Below are 26,981 nucleotides of genomic sequence, written 5' to 3' on the forward strand. Positions count from 1 at the left end.
TTGATCTTTGTAAAAGTTTCTAACATAAAAAAGCAAACATTGCAAAATGTAAGAGCATTAATTTTAACTTCAGATATATATGTATAAAACATTAAGTCATCATTTGTCTTTATTTTCAGGACCTTGCAAGACTTATGAGGAACATGTGACGTAATACTGAGCTTTAGAGATGATTTCCTTTTGAAGTGACTCCACCGTGTTCAGCAGATCGGCCACCTCGACTATTTTCTCCTCCTTCCTCTGGATCAGCAGCTGGATCTTCTGCTCCACATCTGCCAGAAACAAATGTACAGGAAACATCAACTCAGATATGTCAAAAACATTTGCAGAAACCACATTCAAACATTCAGAACCCAAAGAGAAAACATCAGGGCCATTCGGACTGCAGGGAGCAGCTTCCGTTTCTCGGCCCCCTCCTTCACATGCAGGAAGTAGGATATGGGTCAGAACGAAAACGTTTTTTTGAGGAAGATCCGCCTGGCTGTCCTGCTCAGAGTGAATTTCAGTCGTTTTCCTAAATTACATAATCTGCTTCAGTCTGATTACAACCGTTATTGTTGTATCTGTGTTGTGTTTCCTCTGCTGACGTATCACCAACATTTACCAAACAAAAACTGGTAGAAAAAAAAGAAAAGAAAAATCCTTGGTAACTGAGAACAAAAAGATCTAATTTGTTAGGTCTTTTAGGTACTAGTGGACTACTACATTTTTAGCAGTCCAAAATGCTCAAGTGCATTTTGGACTGCTAACCATCACTAATAAATGTTTATATTTGTCCATCAGATGGTGCACTTTTTCCTCTTTTCCAATAGCTGCTAAAATAAGTGTCACTTTCTCACATTTGATGTAGAATAATATTGTGTATTCTTTATTCACCTGATGCATATGTCATGCATGGGGATGGGATGGGGATCAGTGCCTCCAAATCCGAGGCCATGGTCTTGAGTCGGAAAAGGGTAGAGTGCCTTCTCCGGGTCAGGGGGGGTGTCCTGCCCCAAGTGGAGGAGTTTAAGCATCTCGGGATCTTGTTCACGAATGGGGGAAGAAGGGAGCGGGAGATCGACAGGCGGATTGGCGCAGCGTCTGCAGTCAAGCGGGCGCTGTACTGGTCCGTCGTGGTGAAGAGAGAGCTGAGCCAAAAAGCGAAGCTCTCGATTTACCGGTCGATCTACGTTCCCACCCTCATCTATGGTCATGAGCTTTGGGTCATGACCGAAAGAACGAGATCGCGGATACAAGCGGCCGAAATGGGTTTTCTCCGTAGGGTGGCTGGGCTCTCCCTTAGAGATAGGGTGAGAAGCTCAGTCATCCGGGAGGGACTCAGAGTAGAGCCGCTGCTCCTTCACATCGAGAGGAGCCAGTTGAGGTGGCTTGGGCATCTGGTCAGGATGCCTCCTGGACGCCTCCCTGGTGAGGTGTTCCGGGCACGTCCCACCGGGAGGAGGCCCCGGGAAGACCCAGGACACGCTGGAGAGACTATGTCTCTCGGCTGGCCTGGGAACGCCTCGGGATTCCCCCGGAAGAGCTAGAAGAAGTGGCCGGGGAGAGGGAAGTCTGGGCCTCCCTTCTGAAGCTGCTACCCCCGCGACCCGACCTCGGATAAGCGGAAGAAGATGGATGGATGGATGGATGGATGGATGGATGCATGTGTCATGTTATATTTTTGTTTATAAACTTTCTCAGAGGGAACTTATCAGAGCCAAACACTGAAGCTTTTTCCCAGTATAAATAACTGTCTCAAACATTGAGACAGTCTCACACTCCGTTCAGTGTTTAGGATTTCTTTTCTTCTACTTTTCCTGTAAAACTGACGTGTTGGGGCGTGGCGTAGTGGTTAGCGCGACCCATGTTTGGAGGCCTTGAGTCCTCGACGCGGACATCGTGGGTTCGACTCCCAGATCTGACGATATTTGCCGCATGTCTTCCCTCCTCTCCTTCCCCCTTTCCTGTCATATAAGGGACACTAGAGCCCACAAAAGACCCCCTGGAGGGGTAAAACAAAACTGACGTGTTGTCCAACCTGTTCAGTGTATCATTTGTATCATTCTGTGCAGGACATTAATAATCGTACAACAACTCTTAGTCTGATGGTTATAACCTTCTATCTGTTGGAGTCTGTCCTCCATTTGTCTCTGCATATCTTCGATCTCCTTCAGGATTTTCTGCAGTCGATCTGCGGCTTCGTCTTCAAGGGTTTTGTTCAAGTGCTTCTGCTTTAAAAGCTCAAACTGCTCCTGAACTCCCTGCAGCTCCTGTTGGGAGAGAAAATGTCTCAGAAATCTGGTCAACCCCAGCAGCTGCTGCTGCTAACGGTTTTCAGGTTTTACCGTGTCATTAGAAATGTTGGTCAATGCTGACTCAGCAGTTTCTCTGGCCTCTTTTGCCATCTCTCTGTTTTGCTCTGTTTTATTTTTCAGAGCTTCACTCTCCTCCAGCAGACCTACAGTCTGGTTCATCAGCTTATCCTCAATGTCGTTCAGTTTGTTTTCCATCTGAAACATGGCAGAGAAACCATCAGTACCAAGCAGGCCGAGATGATTACTGTAAAACAATTGGAAAGTTTGAGTCTCACCTCTTGGATTCGGTCAGTGGCGTCGTCTCTGTCCTTATTTGCAACCTCCAGGTCATCGTTGGCTTTGCTCTGAGCTGTGTCTGCAGCAATAATGTCACTGAGGATGTCTTTAACGTTGATGCTTTTAGTTTGCTCCCTGTTAAAATAAAAAAATAAAATTAAAAATGGTTTCTGAACAGAGCTGTGTGTTAAATAATTTTGCTTTCAGACACCAACTTGACATCTGTCGCTTTCTGCAGAAGCTCCTGAGCTGTTTTGGCTTCATCCTGCAGCTTCTTCAGGTCCTCCTGGAATTTGTTGTTCAAAAGTTTATTGATCTCATTGATCATTGATTGGATCTCAGCAGGTGATTGTGGTAGCTGAATCCTCAGGACAGCGTTCGCCATTTTCTCAATGTCACCTGGAGGAACCATTTCATCTGCCAGGAAGGAAACAGACAGAGATGTTTCCCACAGTAAGATGCATCACTCTGGTACATTTTTAGAAGACGGTAGGCGCAGAAACGATCATTTAATGGTTGGATTATTTGGTGTTGAAGGTCTCCTACAAGAACTGACTTTATGCCTGTAAACACTAACCCATCAGATATTGTTTGGCTCTCTGGAGGAGCTCTCTGGTTTTGTTTTTCTCTCTCTCCACTGATTTGGTGATGTCGCTGATCTGGCGCTGCAGGTCTTGGGCCTGGTCTTTGGTGTCCTGAGCCACTTGCTGGACATCACTGATCTGAAACGGTCAAAATAATAGAAACACTTCTTGAAACAGAACAATCCTCAGAGAAGACTCACCAACTAGTCTACATCAACTGTTTACCTGCAACAGATTTTCAAAGTGTTGCTTCTAACTGGACTTGGTAAAGTTCTGGTTTGGCGCTCAAAGCTTTCCCGCCATCAGATTTTTTACAGTTTCTATCACCTCTGGGGACTTTAGAACTGTTTTTGTCTTGGCATAAAGTCTTTGCAGCTCCAGAGGAAATAACAATTTTAACGAGGACTGGGGTGTTTGACTCATGGAGACTAACAAGCAATTAAAATGCTGCTGGGTAAATCTGATCTTGAACTGCTCGGTTTTAGGGTAAGTCAATAAAAACTTGAACCGTAGGCAGTTTAAAGGGGTTCCAAGCCCAACACAGCAAGTTCTTCCATCCAGGATAATATTCCTGCCCAGTTTCCCACAAGTCAACCAAGTTGGGATTTTGCAGAACAACACTGATTCCTGAAAGATTTGGCTACAACGATGCATTTTGCCTGTGGATGATATTGAAATCAGTTTTAAAAATTCTTAAAAAAAATGTTTTCAAATAGCCATGTCTATAACTAGAACAATATAAATCAATGCACTAGACTTAATGCTTTTTTAACCAAAAAATGTTAAAATGTCATGTCAACATCTGCAGTACCAACCTAAATTCATACATTTTGTAAAATTCAAAGTTTCTGATAAAATTCATAAAATATTCTCAGAAGACTGTGTTTATATCTGGAATAATATAAAGTTATGTGTACTTACCTGCATCAAATGCTTTTTAATTTAAAAATGTTTCTAATATAGAGCCACAAATAAAAGTAATTTTATTACAAAATTCCCACAGCTCAGTGGAGAAACCCTCCCAGTGTTCCCAGTGCAAACTCGCCTTTTTCTTTGACTCGTCCAGGCTGGATGGGAATTTGATGAGTTGCTCTTTTACTTTCTCTGCCGTCTCAGAAGCTTTCTGGGCATGAGGAACAGCTCCATCACAGATCTGACCTCCAGGACATCCAGAGCAGTCCTCCGGATCCGGTTGCCCGCAGACCTGAATCAGACCAAAACAAGTTGCTCAGAGGAAACAGAAGATCATTCAGTGTCTTTATTCAAGTGTAATACCACTGATGAGCACTAGAGGGTTTCTCCATTAGATAAACAATGACAGTAACCAGTTCAAAAGTAGCAGCAGATACAGCTCTCTGGTTAGTTGATGGAAATAAAAACTACTGTATTTCCTGCTGTAACATACTGATGTGTTGATTGCCAAAGCTTTGCAGCTGGACATTGAACTGATGTTTCAATCATCATTCTTGAGTTTTTGATCTGCTCAGAGAAACAGCTTTGCAGACAAGATGTCACACATTTGAGAGTACTAAAAAATATATATTTTTAGGAGATGCTTTCATCATTAGCCCTAAGTTAGCCTTGTAAAAACCAACATCTTTTTTATGCTTTGCTTCATACAGAGGGTCTGGACCCTTGGCTTTGGATAAATTGTTGCTTTCTCTATTGAAGTTTCACATTTTACCCAATCGCTAACATTTGCCTGTGATGCAGGTAAAGCACTACTGGCGTGTTGGTGTTAGATGAGTTGATGCGGTTGGATTTAGAAACTCCATCAAGGAGAGGAAGTTCAGCTGATTGGACTTTGATGTCAGAAAAGTCCCAGCCATCTCTCTGCTGAATATTTCTCACCTTTTGGTTGAGTTGGCGCATGTTGAGCACCTTGACCTTCTTCTCCAGAGTTGCCAGATCTTCTCTGCCGCTCCACATGCTCAGTTTGCGCTTAGTCTCCCATCTGGTGTCCATGGAGTCCTCCACAGCTTTATTGGAGTTTCTCACCCGCTTTTCATCTGACATGAAAGTTTTATGAAGCTTCTGGATCTCCTGCAGCATCTCTGCAACAGAGTGGAACACAACAGAGTTGATTGTTTTATTATTCAAATTAAAAATATATATTTTAAGGTTTTGCTTTAAATGAGTGCATTTTATATCAAGTCAGAAAAAAGGTGTTCTGTTTAGTTCACCTAAATCTATATCTATGCCAGTTTGTTACTGGCATAGATATAACGCCAATCATGTCTCACCTTCCACTGGCTGAGTTTCTTTCTTGTTTGGATCCTTGATGAGTTTATCCTTCAGGTTTTTTAGCATCTTCTGAAACTCTACGTTAATGTTATTGATTTCATTGTTAAGGAGGACAGACGGGTCGATCAGAATTATGTTGGTGTCAACAGCATCTTTCATCTTCCTGCAAAGAGAGGTGCTTCAAAATCACTGGTTTCTGCAAACAACATTGGTCTCTAAGAACCAGGAGCCAGATTATCTTGGATACCACAAAATGTAAAATATGGATCTCACCTAATCTTCATGTAGAGTTTCTCTACCTTCTCCAGCTTTGGCAGAGAGAAACCAGTCATGTTGCCAAAGCTGTCCAGTCTGGAGTGAATCTCCAGCATCCGTTGCCAGTACTGACTGTGAGTGGAATGCTGGGTGTTGCCATGGAGAAGGATGAACGTCCGCATCCTTTGGGCGGCTCGCTGGACGTCAGTGACGTTTTCGGACCACAGAACCATGCATTCATGGCATTTCTCACAGGCAGGAAACTCTGAGCTGTAGCCTGGAGTGCATTCGTCACAGAGGATACCGGTGACGCCAGTCCGACAGATGCACTCACCAGTTTCAGGGTCACACGACGGGCGCTGCGTTCCCTCAAGGTTACAGTCACAAGCTAAGAACAAGAAGTGATGAAATTAGGCAAAACAAGCCTAAAATTAATAAAACAGATTAACAAATAAATAGATAAAGCTTGTAAAAATTGCAGCAATAAAACAGTTTTTTGGGTAAGCTGCAGTAAACAGCAATGCTTTGAGTCCTGCTTTAAAGGGGCCAACACTTCCTGTGGATCTCAGGTTTTCAGGGAGTTGTTTGGTTCTGGTAATCGACACATTGAGTGAACACGTCTGGGATGCTCTGACGGATCAACATGGTTTATATTTGACCAGGAACTCTGAATTTGAAAAGGTCTTTGTTGATTCATTTGTTTGTATTCTGGTGTTGGTCAAGATCCTGAAATCAGGGTTTTTCACCCGAGTGAAGTTGCCACGACTCCCAACTTTCTTCAAATTAAACAATGTTGGTGTCAAATGTTTATGCCGGTTTGTGCAGTCAAAATTTTTGTAGCACAGTTGATTGATACCAAATTAGTTTGATGTTGTAAATGTGGATGTATGTATGTGTGTTGAGTTTAAGAATAAAGTCATTGACTCAAAATGATTTAAATGAAACCGAAGACAGTCTCTGACAGATTAAGTAGTTCACTCACAAAAGCACTGCAGGTCTGGATTCCCAAAATAGTTTTCTCCACATTCGTCACACTGTCTTCCTCCAAACTCAGGACGACAGGGACACTGTCCCGACACCTGGACACATCACAGCTTCAGCCAGCTGACTTTTCGAACAATCATCTGCTGCTGTATGGAACCTGGATAACCTCTGACCTCTTCATTCTCAGCCTGAGCAAGACCTCAGGAAAATGCTCTCACCTTATCGCAGATGTTAGAGACGGAGTTAGACGGGTCACAGCTGCAGGGCTGACACCCCGACGCTCCGTCCAGGTTCCAGAACCCGTTCTCACATTCATCACAGAGATTTCCCACCACACCCGTCCTGCAGGGACACTGTCCTGTCTCCCTGTTGCAGAAGCAGGGGCTCTCCAGGGGACATAGAGTCGCCTTGGTCCCCCGGCGATCACAGGAGCATTCTGGGAAACATCAATGTACATATACCAGCAAACATGTGATACTTCTGTGACCATATGGACCAGTCGTAACCATGTGACACGTTCCTCACTGGCCGCTTTACCTTTACAGTTGTGTTGCAGGGCATTGCCATAGTAACCAGGCTTGCAGAACTGGCACCGTGGACCCGTTGTGTAGTGAAGGCAGCGGAGACATTCTCCGGTTGTGCCGTCGCAGGCATTGCTGTCGTCCGGATCGATGTTGTTGTTGCAGGAGCACGCCCTGCAGACGGCACCTGGCAACCTCAGGTCGCCGTAGAAACCCGAACTGCACCTGTCACATCGTTCACCTGAGAGGTCGAAGGTCAGGGGATCGATCAGGTGAACTTTAATAATTGCTTTACTTTTTCGTCGTGGGGTCTGGGAGTTTTTATTAGAATTTAACTTTATATTTAATGATAATCTTCAACATCTTTAAGAGTTAAACTCAAACCCAAGGAACAACACAGGGGTCAGGGAGGGGAAGTGACCTGCAGTCAAAAATTTTACTTCGGTTCAAGAAAAATCTCTGCTCCTATGTTTATTTCTGGTTCCCTGGATTTAAACAACAAACTAATAAGAACTAAGCTTTGGCTGCACACCTGCAGACCAGGTGATCCGCAGACACGGCTCCTACCTGTGTGTCCCTCCCTGCAGGAGCAGCTCACTCTGACGGACTGCGGGTCGTATCGACAGGAAGAGGCGAAGAACCGTCCACTGCTCAGGATATCAGGGCACAGGCAGGGCTGACAGGGTTGCCTGGAGACCGGGTTACCATAGTAACCCTCCACACACCTACAGCAGCCACACACAGGTGGGTCAGAACCACATGACACCATCAGGAAGTGAGGTGATCTTACGTGAGGGGATAAAATATCTCACATTGCTGATGAAACGAGTTTAATAAAGAACGGCAGAATATTCTGTAATCAGATCCAGAACCTTCAGTCCAACCTGTCACAGTGCGGCCCGCTGCTGTGCTCCCTGCAGTTCACACACTGTCCGGTCCAGCCATCGCAGGTTTCCGACAGGCCGTTGCAGTCACAAGGCTGACACAGCGGGAATCCCCAGAATCCAGATTCGCATCGATCGCAGCGTCGACCGGATACCCGGGGGCGACACGCACACTGACCTCCGCTCGGGTCACACGCCTCCGACAGAGAACCTTGAGGGTCGCACTCGCATCCTGCAACAACATAAAGGATTCGCTGTAAGACGAAGCGTTCCTATAGCAGGGCTCTGACTGATTCAGAACTTTCTTCTTACGTTTACAGCCTTCAGGTCCAAACCCAAAGGTCAGAGGTGCACAAGCGTCACAGCAACGGCCAATCACGCTGGGCTTACAATCACATAACCCGCCCAGCGTACTGCATCCCGATCCAAGAGAACCAATAACGTTACACGTGCAGGCTGAAACCAGGAAGCACACAACATCAAACCAGGTTCACGTGAAACTGTGTTAGCTGCCTCCAGAGACACATTAATGCTAAAATTTGACCACATAAAACTTTGGACACACCCAATTTCTAAATTAGGTATATTAAGTTTATATTTATTATCTGTAACAAACCTTATTTTATCATCTAATTGTAAATAAACTCAAGCAGCAAGAGAAGAAGTAGTTTCTACATCTACAGACGACAAGGTGGAGTTCTTCATTTGAGATTATAAAGCTTTTTATCTGAACTCTATTCAGATAACGCCTGAATGGCAATAATGCACCTGGGCTTTGACACAACCAGAAGCTGGGTCCAGAACGTCCAGCAGGTGGCAGTAAAACCCATAAATACATTTGTGTAAATTGTGACTGTAGTGATAAAAGGTGGACCTTGGTCCGGTTTGATTGGATGTTTTCTTAAAAAAAAAATTATATTGCTGTAACTCATTTTTAAAGCGTTATTGTCGAGGCTGAAGGCTGTGGACAGGAAGGATCTCCTGTAGAGGTCTGATTAATGTTTATGTTATGAAAACGTGTAAAATTGCCTGGGGATTTGCAGTAAACGGCTCACCCACAGCTCCGTTGTGGATGCGTGCCGACAGACTCTTGATCAGTCCTTCGCAGATTTTTGGAAGTGACTCCTGAGAACCGAGATACACGTCCAATCCAACACAGCGAAAGTGACTGAAAGAGTCAAAGTCACTCTGGGAGCAGAAGTCTTGGACTGAATAGAAACTCTGAACCAGTCCCATCTAAAAAAAAAAGAATAATAATAATAAAGGTTGACAGAGAAAACAACACTGAGTTTCATTTTAATCAAACAGGCTTGTTTTCATTTTTACATTTGAGGTTAAGATGATCTGGGTAATAATAAAATAATGTGATGACCCGAGCATCACAAAATGGTTCCCTCTGACAGTATAAGGTACTTTGGTCTCATTAGGCCTGTTTTACAGGATTCCTACTCTTCTTCTATTTAAAACATTCAAACTTTTCAGAGACCAAAGTTAACAACCTTAAGCTTATAGAAAATTAAAAAAAAATCTTATTGCTCTTATTGCTTTAGCTTTAGCTTACGGTTACTGAAAAATATTGTTTTTCATATTTCTACACCTCATATTTCTATGTCTCTCGGCTGGCCTGGGAACGCCTCGGGATTCCCCCGGAAGAGCTAGAAGAAGTGGCCGGAGAGAAGGAAGTCTGGGCCTCCCTTCTGAAGCTGCTACCCCCGCGACCCGACCTCGGATAAGCGGAAGAAGATGGATGGATGGATGGATGGATATTTCTACACCACTTTATTTACTGAGATACTTTATGCTCAGATTGAACTGTTGCTAAAGCAACTCTTTAAATACTTCCTTCTAGTTGTGCAGAAATGAGTGATTAGATCATGACTTTCTCACCGAGTCGACCAGCAGAGGAGCGTAGTCTGATCCTTGCTGCCTGTCAAAGAAAATCTCCACATAGTATCGACCTCTGGCGTTCAGACACACCCGGGAATCCAGAATACTTAATCTGGAAAAAAACAAACGTGTAACATAAAAATATCCAGTAGTTAAAATGTCACGGCAAACGGTTGATGTCATATTCCTAAAAGTTCTCTAGTGTTAGAAAATATGCCACCTAGTGGACACTAAGGAAATTAGATAACAGGCTGAGAAGCAATGCAGCGTTCACATCACTTTTATTTGTGTGCTGCAATCAATAATAAAGTTTCTGCCATGTTCACACTACAGTCATCTACTTACAAGTGCTAGCACAGTCTACGGAATATTTTCGCTAGAGTCTTGGGGTTTATTAAGATGTTTTTTGGTGAATCTTAGATGGGACTGTGTGTTTGTTTGGGTCAGGAACTCTCCTGTTTTGGCCCAGTTCCTTCTTACTGTTGAATCATGAACTATAACTTTAACTGATGTTATTTTGGGATAATTTATGACTTTCTCGATGAGTCATCAATGCATCATTAATGATGTTAGATTTCTCATGTATTGCTATTAGATTTGCTTTTTCCTGCTCTGTGTTGCCAGACAAGTTTTACTTAACTGGTTTCTACTGGTGTGAGCCAAGTTTGGCTAATAAAATTAAAAAGAAATGTGGTCAATTGCTGTAAAATTATTCTTTAAGAATCATATTTTTCTGTCTTTTTGTCATCCCAAAGCAAAAATTGAATTGCTTCAGAGACACTGCATCACTTTTTTTGGGAAAAATCAGAAAAGAGCTGAAGTCGTACTTCGGCGGAGTCAGCCAGTCACTGTGGAGGAAGTTAAACTGGAGCAACTGTTTTCACTTAGCTACATTTTAATGTAATGCTCTGCAGAAAGTGGTCAGCAGAAGAGTAATGTGAACTCCCAAGGTAAATTACCTGTTGCTCACGAAGGCCGACTCACCTGGAGCTTCTGGGGAGGATCAGTGTCAGACTTCCTGATGGAGGGTCGTCACTGCAGCCTCCATCGCCTGGTGACAGCGTGATGATGTTCACTCTCGCCACCCAATCGGTGACAGACTGCAAAGGGAGATGGCTGATGTTTAATCCAGGGAGAAAAACTTCCTGGATTAAACTCCAACACAATGCTACATTTCTCGTTTCAAAATGTGGGCAATAAATTTTTTTGATGTTACAGTGTTGACATCTAAATGGAAAAACTCAAGATCAATGTCTTGTTCTGATACTCACATTGTTCAAGATTATGTCTATGTTTTTTTTGTTATATATCAAAATAAAAATAAAGAAATAAAATCTATAAAGCTGACTATTTTTAAGAGTTCATAAACAAGACCCTGAAGTTCTCCTCACCTCAGATTCATAGCGAATCACCAGCTGGTACTCCATCGATGTTGGCAGGTTGTCCACAGTGAATCTAAGCCCCACCCCCTCTGTCACTCTGACCAATCCCAGACCAGTTCCTGACTGCTCAGGTGAGCCCTGGTGGGGAAGGATCTGCAGGGGCCCCCGGTTCAAAGGGTTGGTATTCTGCTGCAGGACCAACAAAAAATAGGGGAAATCAATGAAAGAATCACGTTCAGTTCTATTTCAGAGACAAACAGGAAATGAACCAAAGCTGTACCCGTCTCCTCCGATGGGTGAGATGACGAGGCCTCCGTATCAAAATCACTTTTCCATTGGAGATTCGGAAGTCATAGCCCTGACGTCTGAAATACTGCTCACATGAAGGCAAAAGGGCGGGATTCACCTAAAAAGACAAAGAGTGAGAATGAGTCTTTGTAAACAGGCTGTTAAACACAAAGATGTTAAGATGGGGCTGGTGAGTAAATTAAAATATTTAAACAACTTTCTGAGGAAAGTTTTGGAGACAGGAGAGGTGGTTTCTACTAAAAGTTTAACCCATCCATACATCTTTGCTCACCAAACCTTGCATGGCCTCTGGAGGCAGGTTAAGACACTGAACACACAAGATAAACAACCATGCAGAGAGATGTTAGCTGGGATTTGAACCCAAGACTGGGTTGCTGTTGCCATGGTGAAATATTCCTCCGTAACAACATTGTTCTGTCTGAGTTCGATGGATTACCGAGGTTTGGACTCCCTAGCAGGATCAGTGGCTTCGTCAAGATAACTTAATGTTTGATTTGGGATTTTTAGCATCTGGATCTGAATCTGGTTCGGATTCAGATCCAGATGCTAAAAATCAGTCCCTGGTTCTGATGGCTTAACTGGACCAGATAGTTTTCCATTCAGTGATGATACACACCAGTGGAGAGGAAGAGGGAAAAACAGGAAGAGGAGCAGGAGGAGTAGGGGAGGAACTCCCTCCTGTCAGCTGTGCAGCAAGTTCCGCCTCATACAGGAAGTAGATGAGCGAAGGCAGGAAGTAACCAGGTGCAGGGTCAGAGCAGCGCCGGCCCACCATGTTGGGTAAACAGGAACACTGTCCATCCTCTGAAGAACACCTGAGTACATTCACAAACCTTACATTTTATATCCTTTGAGAGAAGATTGAATTCCTTCAGAGTCAGTCACATCTTGTTAAAGTTTGCCTGTATTTCTTAATGACTTGTAGATATTCAGATGACAACTAGTGACTGGATTACATTTTATTAAAGCATTAAATCACTTGAACATAGAGAGTCAAAAGTAAAAAAAGAAAACTCCTACATGTTGCTGCTAGCTCCGCCAACATCACAGTCACAGGGTGAACATTTGAAGACTGAGTTTCCCAAACCCCAGAAACCTGCCTGGAAACAAAACCATTAAACCTCAAAATATGACATAATACCAAGGATCTGTTTCTGCAGATCACCGTTTTACAAACTTTAACCTACCACACAATGATCACACAGCAGCCCGGTGGCCATTGGCTCACATTTACAGCTCCCTGTAAGCGGATCGCATGGTCCAACACTTCCCAAGCCGTGGCACCTGCAGACTGAAAACAGCATAAAGTCAGATCAAAGCTGCACAGAAATAACACAAAGAGCAGGATGTTGTCTCATCTGGTCTATCCGTTATCTTAAATGGTTAAAAAATAGTTGCAAATCAACTATATGAGCATCTATGCTGTAACTTGACCTCATCATATCACTGAAACCTTGAAAATATTCCCATATGGTAAGTGGGCTGAATTTATATCACTCTCTTCTAGCAATACTGACCACTCATAGCACCTTACATGATACACAGATTAGTATGCAACCTAAGGTTGCCCAAGGGCACATCGACATGTTACAGCCTGTTACAAACAATGTGCAGTTTGGAAACTGCAATCCTGGAGAGATTAAAGAAATTTTATTGACAATTTAAAGAACCCGCTCCCAGCAGAGGCGGTCCTAGCCTGTTTGGCGTCCTGGGCGAACCACTTTTCCAATGAGTTTATAATTAGTTTATAATTAGACCAGCTTAGGTTATCATCAGCTATCTCTGTAATTCTGCTGCTAAAGACCCAGGCAGCTGGAGGACAAAATGATGACTTTTCTTGACTCTGCTACTTTCTCCTACCACTCTCCAGTCATGCATCATAATACAGTTATTGCTACTTTTAACTTGGTCTTGAAAGTTACACCTAGCAGGGTGTTTTTAAGCTGTTACCTTCCTACAGAGGGCTCATCTGCAGAGATATTGCTCCCAACAAATTGATCTTCCCTTTCTACAGACTTTGCCTCATCTTTCAGTGTTTAATCCAGTCTCTCTCCTGTACAAAACCACTGAAGGAGCTGTTACTGCAACAGATTAATAGTACTTTGTTTTTCAACCCATAGAGTTTACAAATGGCTGCATTTTTCTCCTAGATGAGGCAACTAAAGGAGCTACTGCTGTCATTGACTCTGTATTTTCTTCTCTAACATAGAAAGTATTTGTGGATCAGTGCTTAAGTGTTTTTGTTTGTATGTTTCTTCATCTCAAATCCCCAGTTGGTCCTGGCAGAGTGGTGCTGATGGTGAACTTGGTACTGTTTGAGGTTTCTTCCTGTTTAACTGAGTTGTTACTTTCTACTGTTATCACATCCTTAATAAACCTGAGGGATTGCTGTGAATTCAATGACACGACACAGCATTTTCAAATTAACTTGACTGAATTGTTTTCTCTCTAGCATCAAACTAAAATGTAACTGAAGAATTTGAGTTTGCTTCTATGATTATATTCATCTTATTAAATATTTCTGTCAATAAATCTGATCTCTTGGTTACACCTTTTAAATTATTATTCTTAATTGATAAAATATGAATAAAGAGATTTGAATGAATGTAAAAACAGGTGTTCTGGTACCTTCACACCCAGCCGGGTTGTCCGATCTCAAATTGAAGAAACCATGTTTGCAGCGATCACAGCGTTGACCCTCCACGTTTTCCTTACACAAACACCGACCGCTTGAAGCATCACACAAACCGCCGCTGTGGGAGCCGGCGGGGTCGCAGTCACACGCTGCAACAAGAACGTCACTCCATGATGCTCAGACTCAGCATACACCCTTAAAGAGAGACAATATGCTGAGCTTCCTGACATGATGCTGCTGGAAGCTACAGAAACATTAGTGATCTCTGACCTGTGAGTCCTCTTAGAATCAGAACTCAAACCAGAGAGAAAAACTGAGTTTGACTCAGTTATGAAGCACCAATTTCAATCACAGAGGTGTTAGAACTAAAATGCTACGATCAGGAGACATTAGGATATGTTTGGAAGAAGGTCATGTTAATGCAAAACTAAAAATCTGACAATGCTGATCATTGGTCATCATCTCAAATCAAGATCAGGGCTGTCCAAGTCCATGCATCCCTTCTCCGATATACCTGGTAATGAAGGTCAGATTACCAGGCGTCTGCAGAGTTCAATGACTGAATGCCGATGAGGGAGTTCAGCCATTTTGTTCAGGTGTGTTGGGAAACGGACGCATTTAAAAACTGCAGGAGAACAGCTTTCAAGGACTAAATTTGTGCACCGTTTTAGATGCCTCCCTCCTCCAATATTCTTTATTCAAATGGATAAGTCATTGATTTGGTCCAGAAGAGAGGAAGAAGGGGAACGTATCAACTTTGTACCAATCCCTGCGGATGGCCGATCCCACTTATATAGAAGAACCAGAAAGCGCAAGCCTTAACCATCACCAATTTTTAAAAAAGCTGGAACAGCAGCTTTTATTTGCACTGAAGTGAAATATCAGAACCATCACTCCTACCAGCATCACCTGGTTTGATGCTGCACTGTAAAAGCAGCGAATATGAATAAGTTGAACATGATGAAGCTTACGTATGCAGGCGTGAGGGTCCTCTAGCGCCCTCTGCGGGTCCTGATACAGGAAAGGTCGACAGCGCTCGCACTGAGGCCCCGTCCTGTCATGGCGGCAGTCATCACACACGCCGCCACTTGCACCTCCGGTCTCTTCGTAGCGAGCAGCATCAAAGTGACATGAGTCTGAGTGACCGTGACAGTTACACCCTTAAAGAGAGACAAACAACGTCGCAGACATGGAGGTGAAACCTGAAACAAGTCAAAACAGCCCAATTTCTCAAGCATCATAAATGTGAAAGTTTATAAGCACAAACAATCTATATGTCTGTATTTAATCCAAAATAAAATGATAGCTGATTCATTTGTGCGGAAACAAAAAAGGAAATTAATAAAAATTACTCCTGCAGATGTTGGGTGTAGTTTCTCCTCCAGGCTTCCAGGGGGAGTCATTGTGAAACGGCTGACATCTCTCACAGTTCTCCCCAGCTGTGTTGTGCTGACAGACACAGCGACCGTGAACCTGGAAGAAGAAAAAGCCTCGTTACCTGCAGAACCCATGGGAAAACCCAGAAATAGACATCGGATCTGTTTTCTTTCTAAACTCCTTATTTAAGTCGAACTGTAAGAGTCAAGCCAGCGACCCAGATCTGATGAATTCAGCACTGAAAAGGAACTGGTAATTTTCTCCAAAGGCAATTATTTTACTATGATTTCCCTCCAAAACCAAATAATTTACTCCTCTTTTAAACAAGCGGTTCTCTTTTGATACAAGCGTTTATCAAAGAAAGTCATATTGTTCCTTCTTTTCAGCAAACCTCTTACAGTGCTATTTCTAAATTAACTTTCACTTCAACAAAATTTAGGAATGGTTACTATCCAACTTTCTGGAACAACACAACACTTTTACTAAACACCGATCTGGATTTCTTTGTAGAGGTAGTTACAGAAAATGTGATCTTTGTCTCTTGGTTTTCATCATCTGTTTTTCGAAGCGTTTTAATTGTGTTTATAGTGATTGTACTCATGTTTGAGCCGCTTGCAGGGTATTTAAAATTGCTCCCTAAAGGGACAGATAAAGTCTTTCTTAACTAAATTTAGTTACATTGTTTTGCTTGCATGTCAGGAGATGTCTGAATTTATGAATAAGAAGATTTGCTCTGACATGTTTTTAAGACCTCAGATGGGTTAGACAGGTTAATAGCCTGAAATAAATTTGGCTTGATATGGAAAACCCTGTTCTTCCTTTGAGCTGAGAAAAAAAACTCATACTGGTACTGATCTGACAAGAATACAAATTTGTCTGATTGGTGGCGCTGCTTCAGCCATCAGGGAGTACCTGAGCAGCAAAACAATTTAAACTGAAGATAAACAAATTTAATGTCAAAGCAACTGTGGAGTTTCAGTGTGTGTACCATGTCAGACTGGGTGAAGACGTCCCCACGTCCTCCGTCCACAGGGACACAGCGGCTTGCGTGTCCATTACAGAAGCAGCTTCCCTGAACCACCATGCTGTAAAGCGAGTAATAATATTTCTCCTGAGGATCTCTGCGTCTGCGAGCCAGCAGCGTGTCACCAAGCGTGAAGAGACGAGTGAAGTTCACACGGATATTCGTCAAGGTGATCAGCTCTGAGGATAATGTATAAGCGAATATATAAAAAGTTATATTTAATAAATTACAATATGTGTTCCAGTGAGGACCGTTTGGCAGATTAAAAGTACCTTTTGGAAAAAAAGCCCAACCTTTTCCATTGTCTCACCTTGAATGTTTGGAGCATATGGGTCATCTATTTCAAAGACAGGATCCAGAGCTTTTAGCACCACCTGGTGGACAAACACACCGGGTTACAGATTTTTCTAAACTTCTATCAGTTATTTACGTACACTGTATAAAAAACACACAATTTGTACTCTCTGATATTAAATCAGACATATTTTTCCTGTATTACGTCATATGTGCCAGAATATTTAGTGCTCACAAAATATTTGTCTTTCGAGTGAAATTTCAGGCTGAACCTAAAATACACAATAACTTTTACAGGTGAACTTAATGTGAACTTTTCTAAAAGTTTGAATGTCCAAATTGTTCAATGTTTCAATAGGTTTTGCACAACTTGCAGTTCTCTTAGTGGTTAAATTCACAAGAGGTATTTGATTCTTGAATTAACAAAAAAGATCTATTGGTGGAAAACAACCTTTATTATCACGCTGTTCATATTTTGACATCATGAGACCAAGATGGCACCTAGAAACTGATCAACAGTACCTCACCAATGCGAGATTTCAAACAGGATGGTCTCAGATAAAAATGGCCGCTGAGTTTAGAGTCACAGAGTTATCGGCTAGTATTAAAAATATTTAAAGCTAAAAGCCCGCTTGTTTAGAGCTACTTTTGATTAGTATAAACTAAAACATTATAAACTGAAGTCTGTTTTTCAACTTGTCATTGCTTTAAACCTTACCTTGCTACTGCAGTGTGATGTTTTCCCTTGATTTATTTTCCTTCTAGTCCTGTAATGAACTTTGAAATGGCTGGCTGCTGAAAATATGTGATAAAAATTAAACTACCTTGCTTTGCCTTGGGTTGAGAGGGATGAAGAACTAATATTCTCCGCTTATATTCAAGGTTTGGACCATTGAAAAGACAAGAGTCCATGTTACAATTCAAAACCAAAAACAATAGTGGCAAATTAAAAATACTCTTGTCCCACATTACAAGTTTGTACCTGAATGTTTTTTTTATTCCATGAACGGAGCAAATAGGTTGGTGGAGGTGTGTTCAAATGTGGTACCTACCTCTCCACCTGCGGATGGTTCTGGTCCAGAGTATCTTCTGTCACAGACAACATCGTCAATGAAGCCGGCAGGTTCTGCAGGAACTGAAGGAAAATGAAGGGAACAATCGTCTGCAAAGTAGCGAAAAACTTTCCAGCTTTGTCCAAAATCCTTCGAACGCTCCACCAGCATGGCTGCAGGCCTGAAGCTCTGCAGGAAGACAGAGAGGAGACATTCACATTCTATCAAACAAATCAGACCCAGGGGCTCATGCAGCGCTGCCGACTGAACCCCGTTCATCTTTAAGTCCGACGTCTCCGATGTTCTTAAGAAGAACATTGTGTTGTCAGACCAGAGGATAAAGTTAAGGATGACCAAGCCTGTTCTTGTTCATGGCCTGTTCTTTGTAAGAATTAACCTCCAGATTTCAAACTGAGTTACCTAAATCTACGTTCAGCATCAGAGTCAGTGGAGCAGCGTCAGTGGTTAGAAATAAGGCTGACAGCTCAAATTTCAGCAACCCTGGGTAGGCCAGTCCCACCCAACGTCACAATTCTGCAGTCTTTTATTCTCCTTATGTTGCTTCGGATGTCCATTCTGTTGATAATCCAGCAGGGCAATACTAATCTCAATGAAAAGACTTATCTCTCCTTCTTCACATCACCTTCTCAGCTCTTATCAGAACAAAATTTTTTTCAGATAAAACTCATCTTCAGTGAGTGAGTTGTCTTGCAAACCTGGTTTGAAATCTAATTGTCTCAAGGATATTTTTATTTTACTATTAACTAATAGGTATATCACAGCTTTAGACAAATCTTATGGTTAATTAAGTTGGTGAGTCTGTGGTGTATTTTAATATGAAAGTCAATGGGGAGCAAGAAAATAATGTTGTGTTGTAACCCAACCTGTAGGAACTGTTCATTCAGATGTGAAACCACATTTTAAAAATCATCTGACTTAACAACCTGGCAGGAGAAGAAAATTTTAAATGAGTGTCTTTAGCTGTTTACCTTGAAGGTGAGGACCAGGTGGCTGAACTGGAAGACAGTCTCCAGGTCCAACTGGATGCTGACTTGATGAACTCCTGCAAACAACCAAAAGCTGAACCTTTTATGTTTTATTCTGCACATAATAATGTGCTGTGTGGTACAGCTTCCAGCTCACCGTTCTCAGACTGCCACCACTTCAGTCGTCTGTCGGAGTCAAACGTTGTGATGACGTTCTCGATACGATGGCTCTGTGGGTTGCCTTGGGGACTAAACGGCAGTCGGGAGTCACATGTGAAACATTTTTTCTCCCCCTGATGAATCAATAATAATTTTGAATTAGTCATTCAACCTAATCAACAATCAGTGGTTTACTAATAAGTGCTGAAAGGTTAGGGTTTGTGTCTAACGAGCCCACTCCATTAAGAGCAACATGAAGAGGCTATAGCGCAGAGGTGTGACCAAGTCACTGTGTTGCAAGTCTCAAGTAAGTCTCAAGTCTTTGTCCTCAAGTCCGAGTCAAGTCTCAAGTAAAGACAGGCAAAAGTCGAGTCAAGTCTCAAGTCAGGAACCTTCAATTTCAAGTCATTTCGAGTCGTTTTTATTTTATTTTATTTTTATAATTTGCAATTATACAAAAAATTCAAATAATAGACCATTTGTTCGTTTTAAAATATGTATTTATCTCAAATGATAGAACATGTGTAGCTGAACACAAAGTATAAAACACATTTTTAAATTGGACCACTTTATTGCCCAGTTCTGTTAAACTTGATATTCAATAAAAAAAGAGGAAAATGCTGACATTTCCACAGCACAATACAAAGAACCATAACAGCAGTTTTTTCCTCTTTTCTCTGACCTGTCAAAACAATATATTGTCAATATAATTTCCCAACGTAGATGTCTTCAAATACACCAACCATCCTTAGATGATACTAGACCCGGCTCATCATCATGATGGGACAGAGAGACTCTGTTCCCTGTGTTCAGGTCCAGAATCTGCTTTCTGTTCCGGAGCCCCGCTCACTATCCACCGGCTTCCTGAGCTAACACGGTGCACATTATTTGTGGAGGCATTTGAAGGACCGGATTTATGGTAAATAATCACCAATTTAACCCGGAGTACACATGCTAACACGAAGTTAGCTAAAGTCAGCTATCTTACAGCAAAAGAAAAGCGCCACCTACCGATCTTTGTGAAGCTTCAAATGCCGGACAAAGTTGGACGTCGTGGCATCTCCATCCGATATTCTCTTCTTGCATGTTTTACAAGTTGCAGTTCGTTTTTTAGTCGAAAGTTCATAACCTACGTAGCCAAAAGAAATTACTCGCGGAAGCATATTCGAGCGGTTATTTCGTATTTCGTTCCCTGAGCTCTGTAGCTTTGCCGCGTTTTTTTAAACGTCCAAATCCTGTTAATTTGATTGGTTGTGCTGCAGCTACGTACACATACATACATAAGGAGAGAGGAAAACCATAGTGACGGTCTGCGCATATTGATACGGAATGAGTGACATTAATTAATGACGCCACTTTATAAATAATGTGTTTTAAATTTTAAGACTTTGAGTAAAAAATATCAAGTCTTTTCAAGTAAACAGCTTCAAGTCGAGTCAAGTCCCAAGTCAATGGCATGAAAGTCAAAGTCAAGTCCGAGTCTTTGAGCATTTTTTCAAGTCAAGTCTCAAGTCGTGATTTTAACGACTCGAGTCTGACTCGAGTCCAAGTCATGTGACTCGAGTCCCCACCTCTGCTATAGCGTCACTGAGGTGTAAAGAAGTGACACTGACGGGTGTCTGATTTATGGATGAGCCTGGAGGCTGGAGTTGTTGGCCCATATCTTTTGTACAGCACTAAGTATTTCCAACCTAAGCCATGACAGAAGAGGAGAAAGGAAAACGCATTAATGGGGAGAGGAGTTGGAAAAGTTCCTCAGGCTGAAGAGTGTCAGAACGTAAAGTGACAAATCAAGACTTGTTTCGGTATGAAAGTCAGAGAATGAGGGGAGAAAAAAATGAGTTCAGCAGCAGCTTATTCAAATCCACAAAACCTGTACGACTGTACATATCGTCACACATTATTACCTCAGCATAAACAAATGTTAGCACAGGTTAACCCACAGAAATAGCTTGAGCTTGAGCCAATGAAAACATCTTTATTGTCCGTTTCACAGATCCCTGTTTGTCCAAAGACGACTCCGGCTGACGGTGTGTATGTGAGTGCTGTCGCTAACCTCCAGGTATCCAACGATGCAGTAGTTCTGGGGTCCGTCCACACCGCAGGTGGACGAGGCTGAGAGCTGCGCTCCCCGTCCCACCATCAGGTCACCAAGCTGAGGGTGACAGGAGCCGCCAGGGCACTGGTCCTGGAGGTCCTGGGGTTTTACCGCCGGGAGACAAACTGCAGAGACAGATGAGTCACAGTGAGCAAATCCATTGTTTCATGAGGTACTCAGAGCTTGCTGTCATGTTTCTTGTTTTGAAAGAGAACATCAGCTTCTGCTCCAAAGACTCTAGAAGTGTTTCCAACTCCAAATATCTCCAGAACAGACCCAGTAAAAGCCTGAACAGATCTTCTGTCTCATTTTGCTTTGGTTTCTGCAGTTCGGTTCTCTAAATGTTCTGAAACATCCTGTTTGAGATTCTGGATTCCTTTCCAATGGCTTCAAGTAGACAACCTTCCCAAACTCCCACAGTTTAATTGATTCCACTGGAGTTTAATTTTAGCTTAGTTCCTCCTCCATGAAGAGACCATTGAGAACATTTCTTCAGTCAGGGATGTGATGAGTCAAACTCACCAAAAATAAAGATGAGGATCATGTTGAGACATCTGGTGGATTCTAGTTTCTGGTGGACTGAAGATGATTCCTATTCTGTTGGTGGAGAAAAAGTAGGTTTACCTCAATGTGTAGATGATTGTAAACCGGGATTACATGCAACTTTACAATGGATTAAACAATTAAACATAATTAAACAAAATCCCTCTGGGAAGGAATGTAAAAGCATGGACGACACACAGAACCCCAACAATTAAAGTCGTAATTTTATCATTTAATGTCTCCTACACCAATGTGAGCTGAATAAAATCTCATTCAACAAACAAGAAACAAACTTTTAGGCCTGTCGCAATAAATCAAATTAATCGCCATAATAAATTAAAACAAGCTTGATCATTTCCACTTGAATGATTTATTGAGATTTTCTTTTGTCGCTCTCTTTCTACCAAAAATGGGATGACAAAAGCTTTAGTCTTTTTTGTAGCGCATTTTGTTTACAGAGATTTCATAATTAATTAATTTGTTGCTTCTGTTGTTTTGTCTATTTGTTTTGGAAATTTACAATGTCTTCCAGTTCCAGTGTCATTGTGTTATGTGTTTGTTATTGTGACACGCAAACTGTACAGCTTGGAAAGGTATAATCAAAATACGAATTAAGCATTCGCAAAATTAGACATTTTTGACTCCAATTTCACATTTAAGTAAAATATTGAGAACATTTAAATCTTTAATATTTCGTTTGACTTCCAAGTCTAGAAATGCTTACAGTGATATTTGCACAGATGACATTCTGCCTTATAAACTGGTCACAAGCCAGAGGAAGCATGTTAAGACTCATTGAGTCTCTCTTTAAACACTGGTTGACAGGAAACATTTTCATTTCCATAATTGCAACATCGTCAGTAATCACAGTATTTTGAAACCGCCAACTGTTTATTGTTGTATGCCTTATTAAACGTTTAAATGCACTCGATTTTGTAATTTTCTTTTTCAATAAACCAACAGTCAACAACACAATAAAAACCAGAGGCTCACATTGTGTTTTAACTAGTCTGCTATATGTGGGTCTGTATCAGTTTTTAAGGTGTAAAATTTTATGTGTGAAACTGCTGAGGAGGACTTGGTGAACATTTATGTGAGGTGTAAATGAAAATGTGTTTGACGTCTATAGTTTCTACCTTCGGACAACTATTATCTAAATTTTAGAATACAAACTTTGAGGTAGTGCATCTTATTTCAACTCAAAGCCCCAGTAAACCCAGACAGGTGAGAACTAGTGGAACAGCCAAGTAAAAATAAACTAAAATAAAAGTACAGCGCAATACGTAACCCTGAATTGAAGCTTTATAGAAACCGTACAGCATCTGAACCCAGCCAAGAGATAAGTGCAACAACCAAACCAACTGAAGCTGAACTCCAACTCGGTTCTTGTGGTTTGATGGGAGAAACTTTCTGAGAGCTGGAACCCAGCTGCAGGACTCTGGATGATAAAAATGTGTTTATCCAGCAGTGAACCGTGCACCCTGAAGGGACTGATGAACTTTAACTGGAATGTTTGGGCCTCTCCAAAACCTGACTGAACTGTACTGCATTTCCTGCTCAAATGCTGCAGCAACACACACACACACACACACGCACACACACACACACACACACACACACACACACACACACACACACACACACACACACACACACACACACACACACACACGCGCGCGCACACACACACACACACACACACACATAACAGATTTACTGGAAATGGAAGACAACGCACCAGTAGAACCAGCATCTCTAAGTATGTGGCATGTGGATCTTTTTGCTGCAGTCTGCCGTAAATCTATCCTCCGTCACTGCGATGTTCTTGTTGACTCCGTCAGCAGCTCAGAACTAAAATCTCAACTCTTTAATCATTACACAGCAGATTTAAGGTCTGGCTCAAATACACTCTGGACCTTTATATTAAGAAATAGGAAAAGTTAATAAAAATCTACAACAACCTGATTGTTCAGAATATTTAAGCACCAGATTTTTAAATCAATATAATGTAAACAGGACATTTTTATTTGAACCGATTTCTTTAATATCAATGGGATTAATTTTTAGATTTGTTTTAATTACAATTTAAAAGTAATCTGTTAACAGTTGTGGACTTGTGACCTGTCCAAGGTGTAAACACCCCAGCAACCCTTCAGGATTGAGATGATGGATGAATGAATGTCATTTGTTAAAATTGCTCTGTTAAGAAGTCATTCGTCTTTCACACACTCAGAAGAAGTTTTCAGTCCCTGTTCTTTGGTCGGGACCCCACCCACTGTTGCTGCACCTCCATGAAAAAGATACTCTAAGATCATCTTACCATGTGCATGCACAGTCCTCTGGACCCCTGATGAACAACACAACAAATACCTGCTGGATCTGAAAACACTGCAGGTCTGACCAACCAGGACGTTTATTTTGTTCTCTACAGAGATAAAAATGTTCATCTGCAGTGATGAACAGCTCTGATACCATCAGTAGCAGCAAGTCTAATTGGTTGTTTTTCTAATGATATTACTAACTTTATGATTACTGAAAGAAAAAATAAAGGGAAGAGAAAATACGCTGAAATCAAAAAGTGGATCACGTTCAAGAAAGATCCGACCAAAGCAACCGGAAAGAGAACTGATGGGAGCAACCCAAACTGGAATGTTTTTAAACTGACATTTTCGTAGGTAACCTAATTTATGTAAAAATAACTGGGTTTTGGCGAGAGTGATAACTGAATCACAAGCTTTTACAATGAGAAAAACACAAAACTCAGATCGAGAGTTAAGCATCTGATCATCACGCTCAAACAAGCAAGTCTGAGTCTGTTGTTGATATTAAATCTGACTTATTTCAATCTCAGGATACTCAGATTTTCCAGCTGCAAACTTTCACGCATGTTCGACGTTAAAACAAAAAAAGCTAGAAACATGGCTTAGGGACAATAAAAAATAGAAGGAAATCAAAAAAAATGAAACATCTATAGAGCTGAGGGAACATGTCTCTGCAGATAATTGGGATTTTACTCTGACAGACAGCTCAGGTCTAATTTTACTCTTTAGATATTAGCCTGAGGAATCCTCTGAACTAAACGTAAATGAAACATGGTTTTTCTTTTAGCTTTCAGGAATCTGCAAATGGGTTTAACAAGGAATGTGTGGTTATTTTGTAAAAACTGTGGAGCAGAAAGTGGGTCTTAGGTACAATAATAAGCATGTACGATTTCATAAGTAACAACGCTGCATTTAGGTTCATATTTGAGGTTTCTGTTACCATGCAAAGTGTTGGCTGCAGTGCAGAGGGATAAATCACCTTGATATTCATGAAACACAACGAGAAGATCTGCTGGAGATCAGAGACAGAGTGTGAGTCGTGTGGCTGCTTTAAAACAAGATAGAACATCAGAGATAAGGTCTTGTTTCTTTTCATGCCACTAATGTTTCAGCTCTCAGACGTTGTCAGGTCATGTCTGTGTTTTTATACGCAGTTTTCAAGGAGTGGGGGGTGAAAACCAAACAGTTGAAGATTTCAAAAGCTGCATGAAGAAATTATCCTGCCATTTCTCCAGGTGTTAGAGAAAAAAATGATGAATTCAGGTGAAACTTCACCGAGATTTGCACCGTCTGTGTGCTAGGTGATGCAGAGAGGAAAAAAGGACATTAGAGTTGATATAAAGTCATTAAGCTGTGAAATATATCTAGATGTTTCACTGCAGCTGTTGGATGCAAATGTGTAAATTACACACAAATGCCAAAAAATCTGCCAGTTTAATTTGAAAACTGGGACAACAAGATTCATTTAAACCAATGCATCTTCCACGATTTTAAAATAATGACACAAGAAACCATTTAAAATGTGTTTACCCAATTAAGAGGACAACTAAAAACTGTAAAATGAAATGTAACACCACAACGAGGCAGCGTTTGTTTTCAGATTTCAGCAATTCAAACTTCACTGCGACTTTAATTCCTGACATGTTCATCTTCTGTTGAAAAACATTACATTTTTAAATACTTTTTATCTTTCTTTCTGGCATCCTGAAACCAAACCGCAGCTCAAAGCAAACAATGATTTATCTTCAGTGTATCTGACAGCGTGTTAAACCCCAGTACTACGTGTGCGTCATGTTATTACATGCACAAGTTCTTCGGAATTGTGGACCTTTTGTCATTTGGTTTATTTATGAAGAAGTCAGCATGGCAATGGATGAGTTAAATTTACCTAACAGTGACCTTTACGCAGCTTTTTTCATTTAAATTTCGAAATAAAACATCACTTCTACCCAAACACACAAACTCGTGAAATTAGTTTCTTGTAAAATTTCTTTGGTTGGTTTTCAGAAGAACATCATTTATTTTTTTTCTGCTTACACAAAGAAGCTGTACAGAACAAAACCTGCAAAATCGATTCAATGCAAACTCCGTTACTTCAGCAGAAGTCATTTAAGATAATTGTAAATATCTAAATTTAATTTAAAAACTGACTGTTCAAGAGAAAAGGCTTATCCAGGGGAGTAACTGCAACCATCTGACAGAATTAGTCCAGTTTTCTTTTCCTTTAGTCTGAATTATAACAACATAAACTTCAGTTCCATCAAAGACATTTGGCGTGCTACAAGGAGAGAAAGTGGACCTACCTGCTTGAGCTGCCATCCAAATGAATGAGCACACCTGGGCAGGTAACAGCACACCTGAGACACTTGCTGCCCGAGGCTGAAGCTGTCAGAGATGGAGAGAAAAATCACTGGGAGGAACATCCAGAATAAAACTAACTAAATTATTCAACCTCTCTGATCACATTGCTCTTACAAGAGTAAGATTGTACAGAGTAGTGGTTGGGGGAGGGGTTTCAGGAACAGCACTTTAGGTCCAATGGAGCCCTCAGGTTACCTATTGTCAGCCCCGGTTCCCCGCCCAAAATTACAGTAATAGATATCTTTAACACACGTGTGTGTTTGAGCCAGGATATTTAGAGAAAAGACACAGTGACACATTATGTTTCAGATTTAGCTGCTCTGAAGATGCGGATCTGATATCACAGGAGAAATTCATCCTGAACTCCTGAAAGGCAGATCTCCGGATGGTGTAAAGGAGCAACTTCTCTCTGGAGACCGTAAGGAAGCTCTCTTGGAGACAAGAAGGAGGCTCCAGGGTGTCATAAAAGAGCCCATTTTATACTCCCAACTTTGTAAGGGAGTCCATT

General features: G+C 41.5%; 1 protein-coding gene across 1 annotated transcript; it reads right to left on the minus strand.

The window, feature by feature from the left end:
* Positions 1-26,500, minus strand: LOC102229570 (laminin subunit beta-4-like). Its single transcript, XM_014473775.2, has 35 exons — positions 26,416-26,500; positions 21,771-21,845; positions 21,207-21,373; positions 19,149-19,284; positions 18,995-19,068; positions 18,006-18,194; positions 16,970-17,033; positions 16,624-16,838; positions 15,611-15,731; positions 15,230-15,418; positions 14,252-14,407; positions 12,811-12,914; positions 12,644-12,723; positions 12,240-12,438; positions 11,595-11,720; positions 11,324-11,503; positions 10,917-11,032; positions 9,933-10,044; positions 9,101-9,281; positions 8,358-8,501; positions 8,046-8,277; positions 7,729-7,886; positions 7,178-7,402; positions 6,859-7,076; positions 6,639-6,735; positions 5,675-6,044; positions 5,401-5,564; positions 5,009-5,211; positions 4,203-4,361; positions 3,151-3,295; positions 2,789-2,990; positions 2,573-2,708; positions 2,328-2,492; positions 2,099-2,252; positions 1-272 (listed from the first exon to the last, which is right to left on the minus strand). The coding sequence occupies exons 2-35, from the start codon at positions 21,790-21,792 to the stop codon at positions 133-135; spliced, it is 5,343 nt and encodes a 1,780-aa protein (XP_014329261.1). The 5' UTR covers positions 21,793-21,845; positions 26,416-26,500; the 3' UTR covers positions 1-132.
* Between the last annotated feature and the right edge of the window lie 481 nt (positions 26,501-26,981).

Source organism: Xiphophorus maculatus, chromosome 2 (genome assembly GCF_002775205.1).
Source record: "Xiphophorus maculatus strain JP 163 A chromosome 2, X_maculatus-5.0-male, whole genome shotgun sequence".
Classification (NCBI taxonomy): domain Eukaryota; kingdom Metazoa; phylum Chordata; class Actinopteri; order Cyprinodontiformes; family Poeciliidae; genus Xiphophorus; species Xiphophorus maculatus.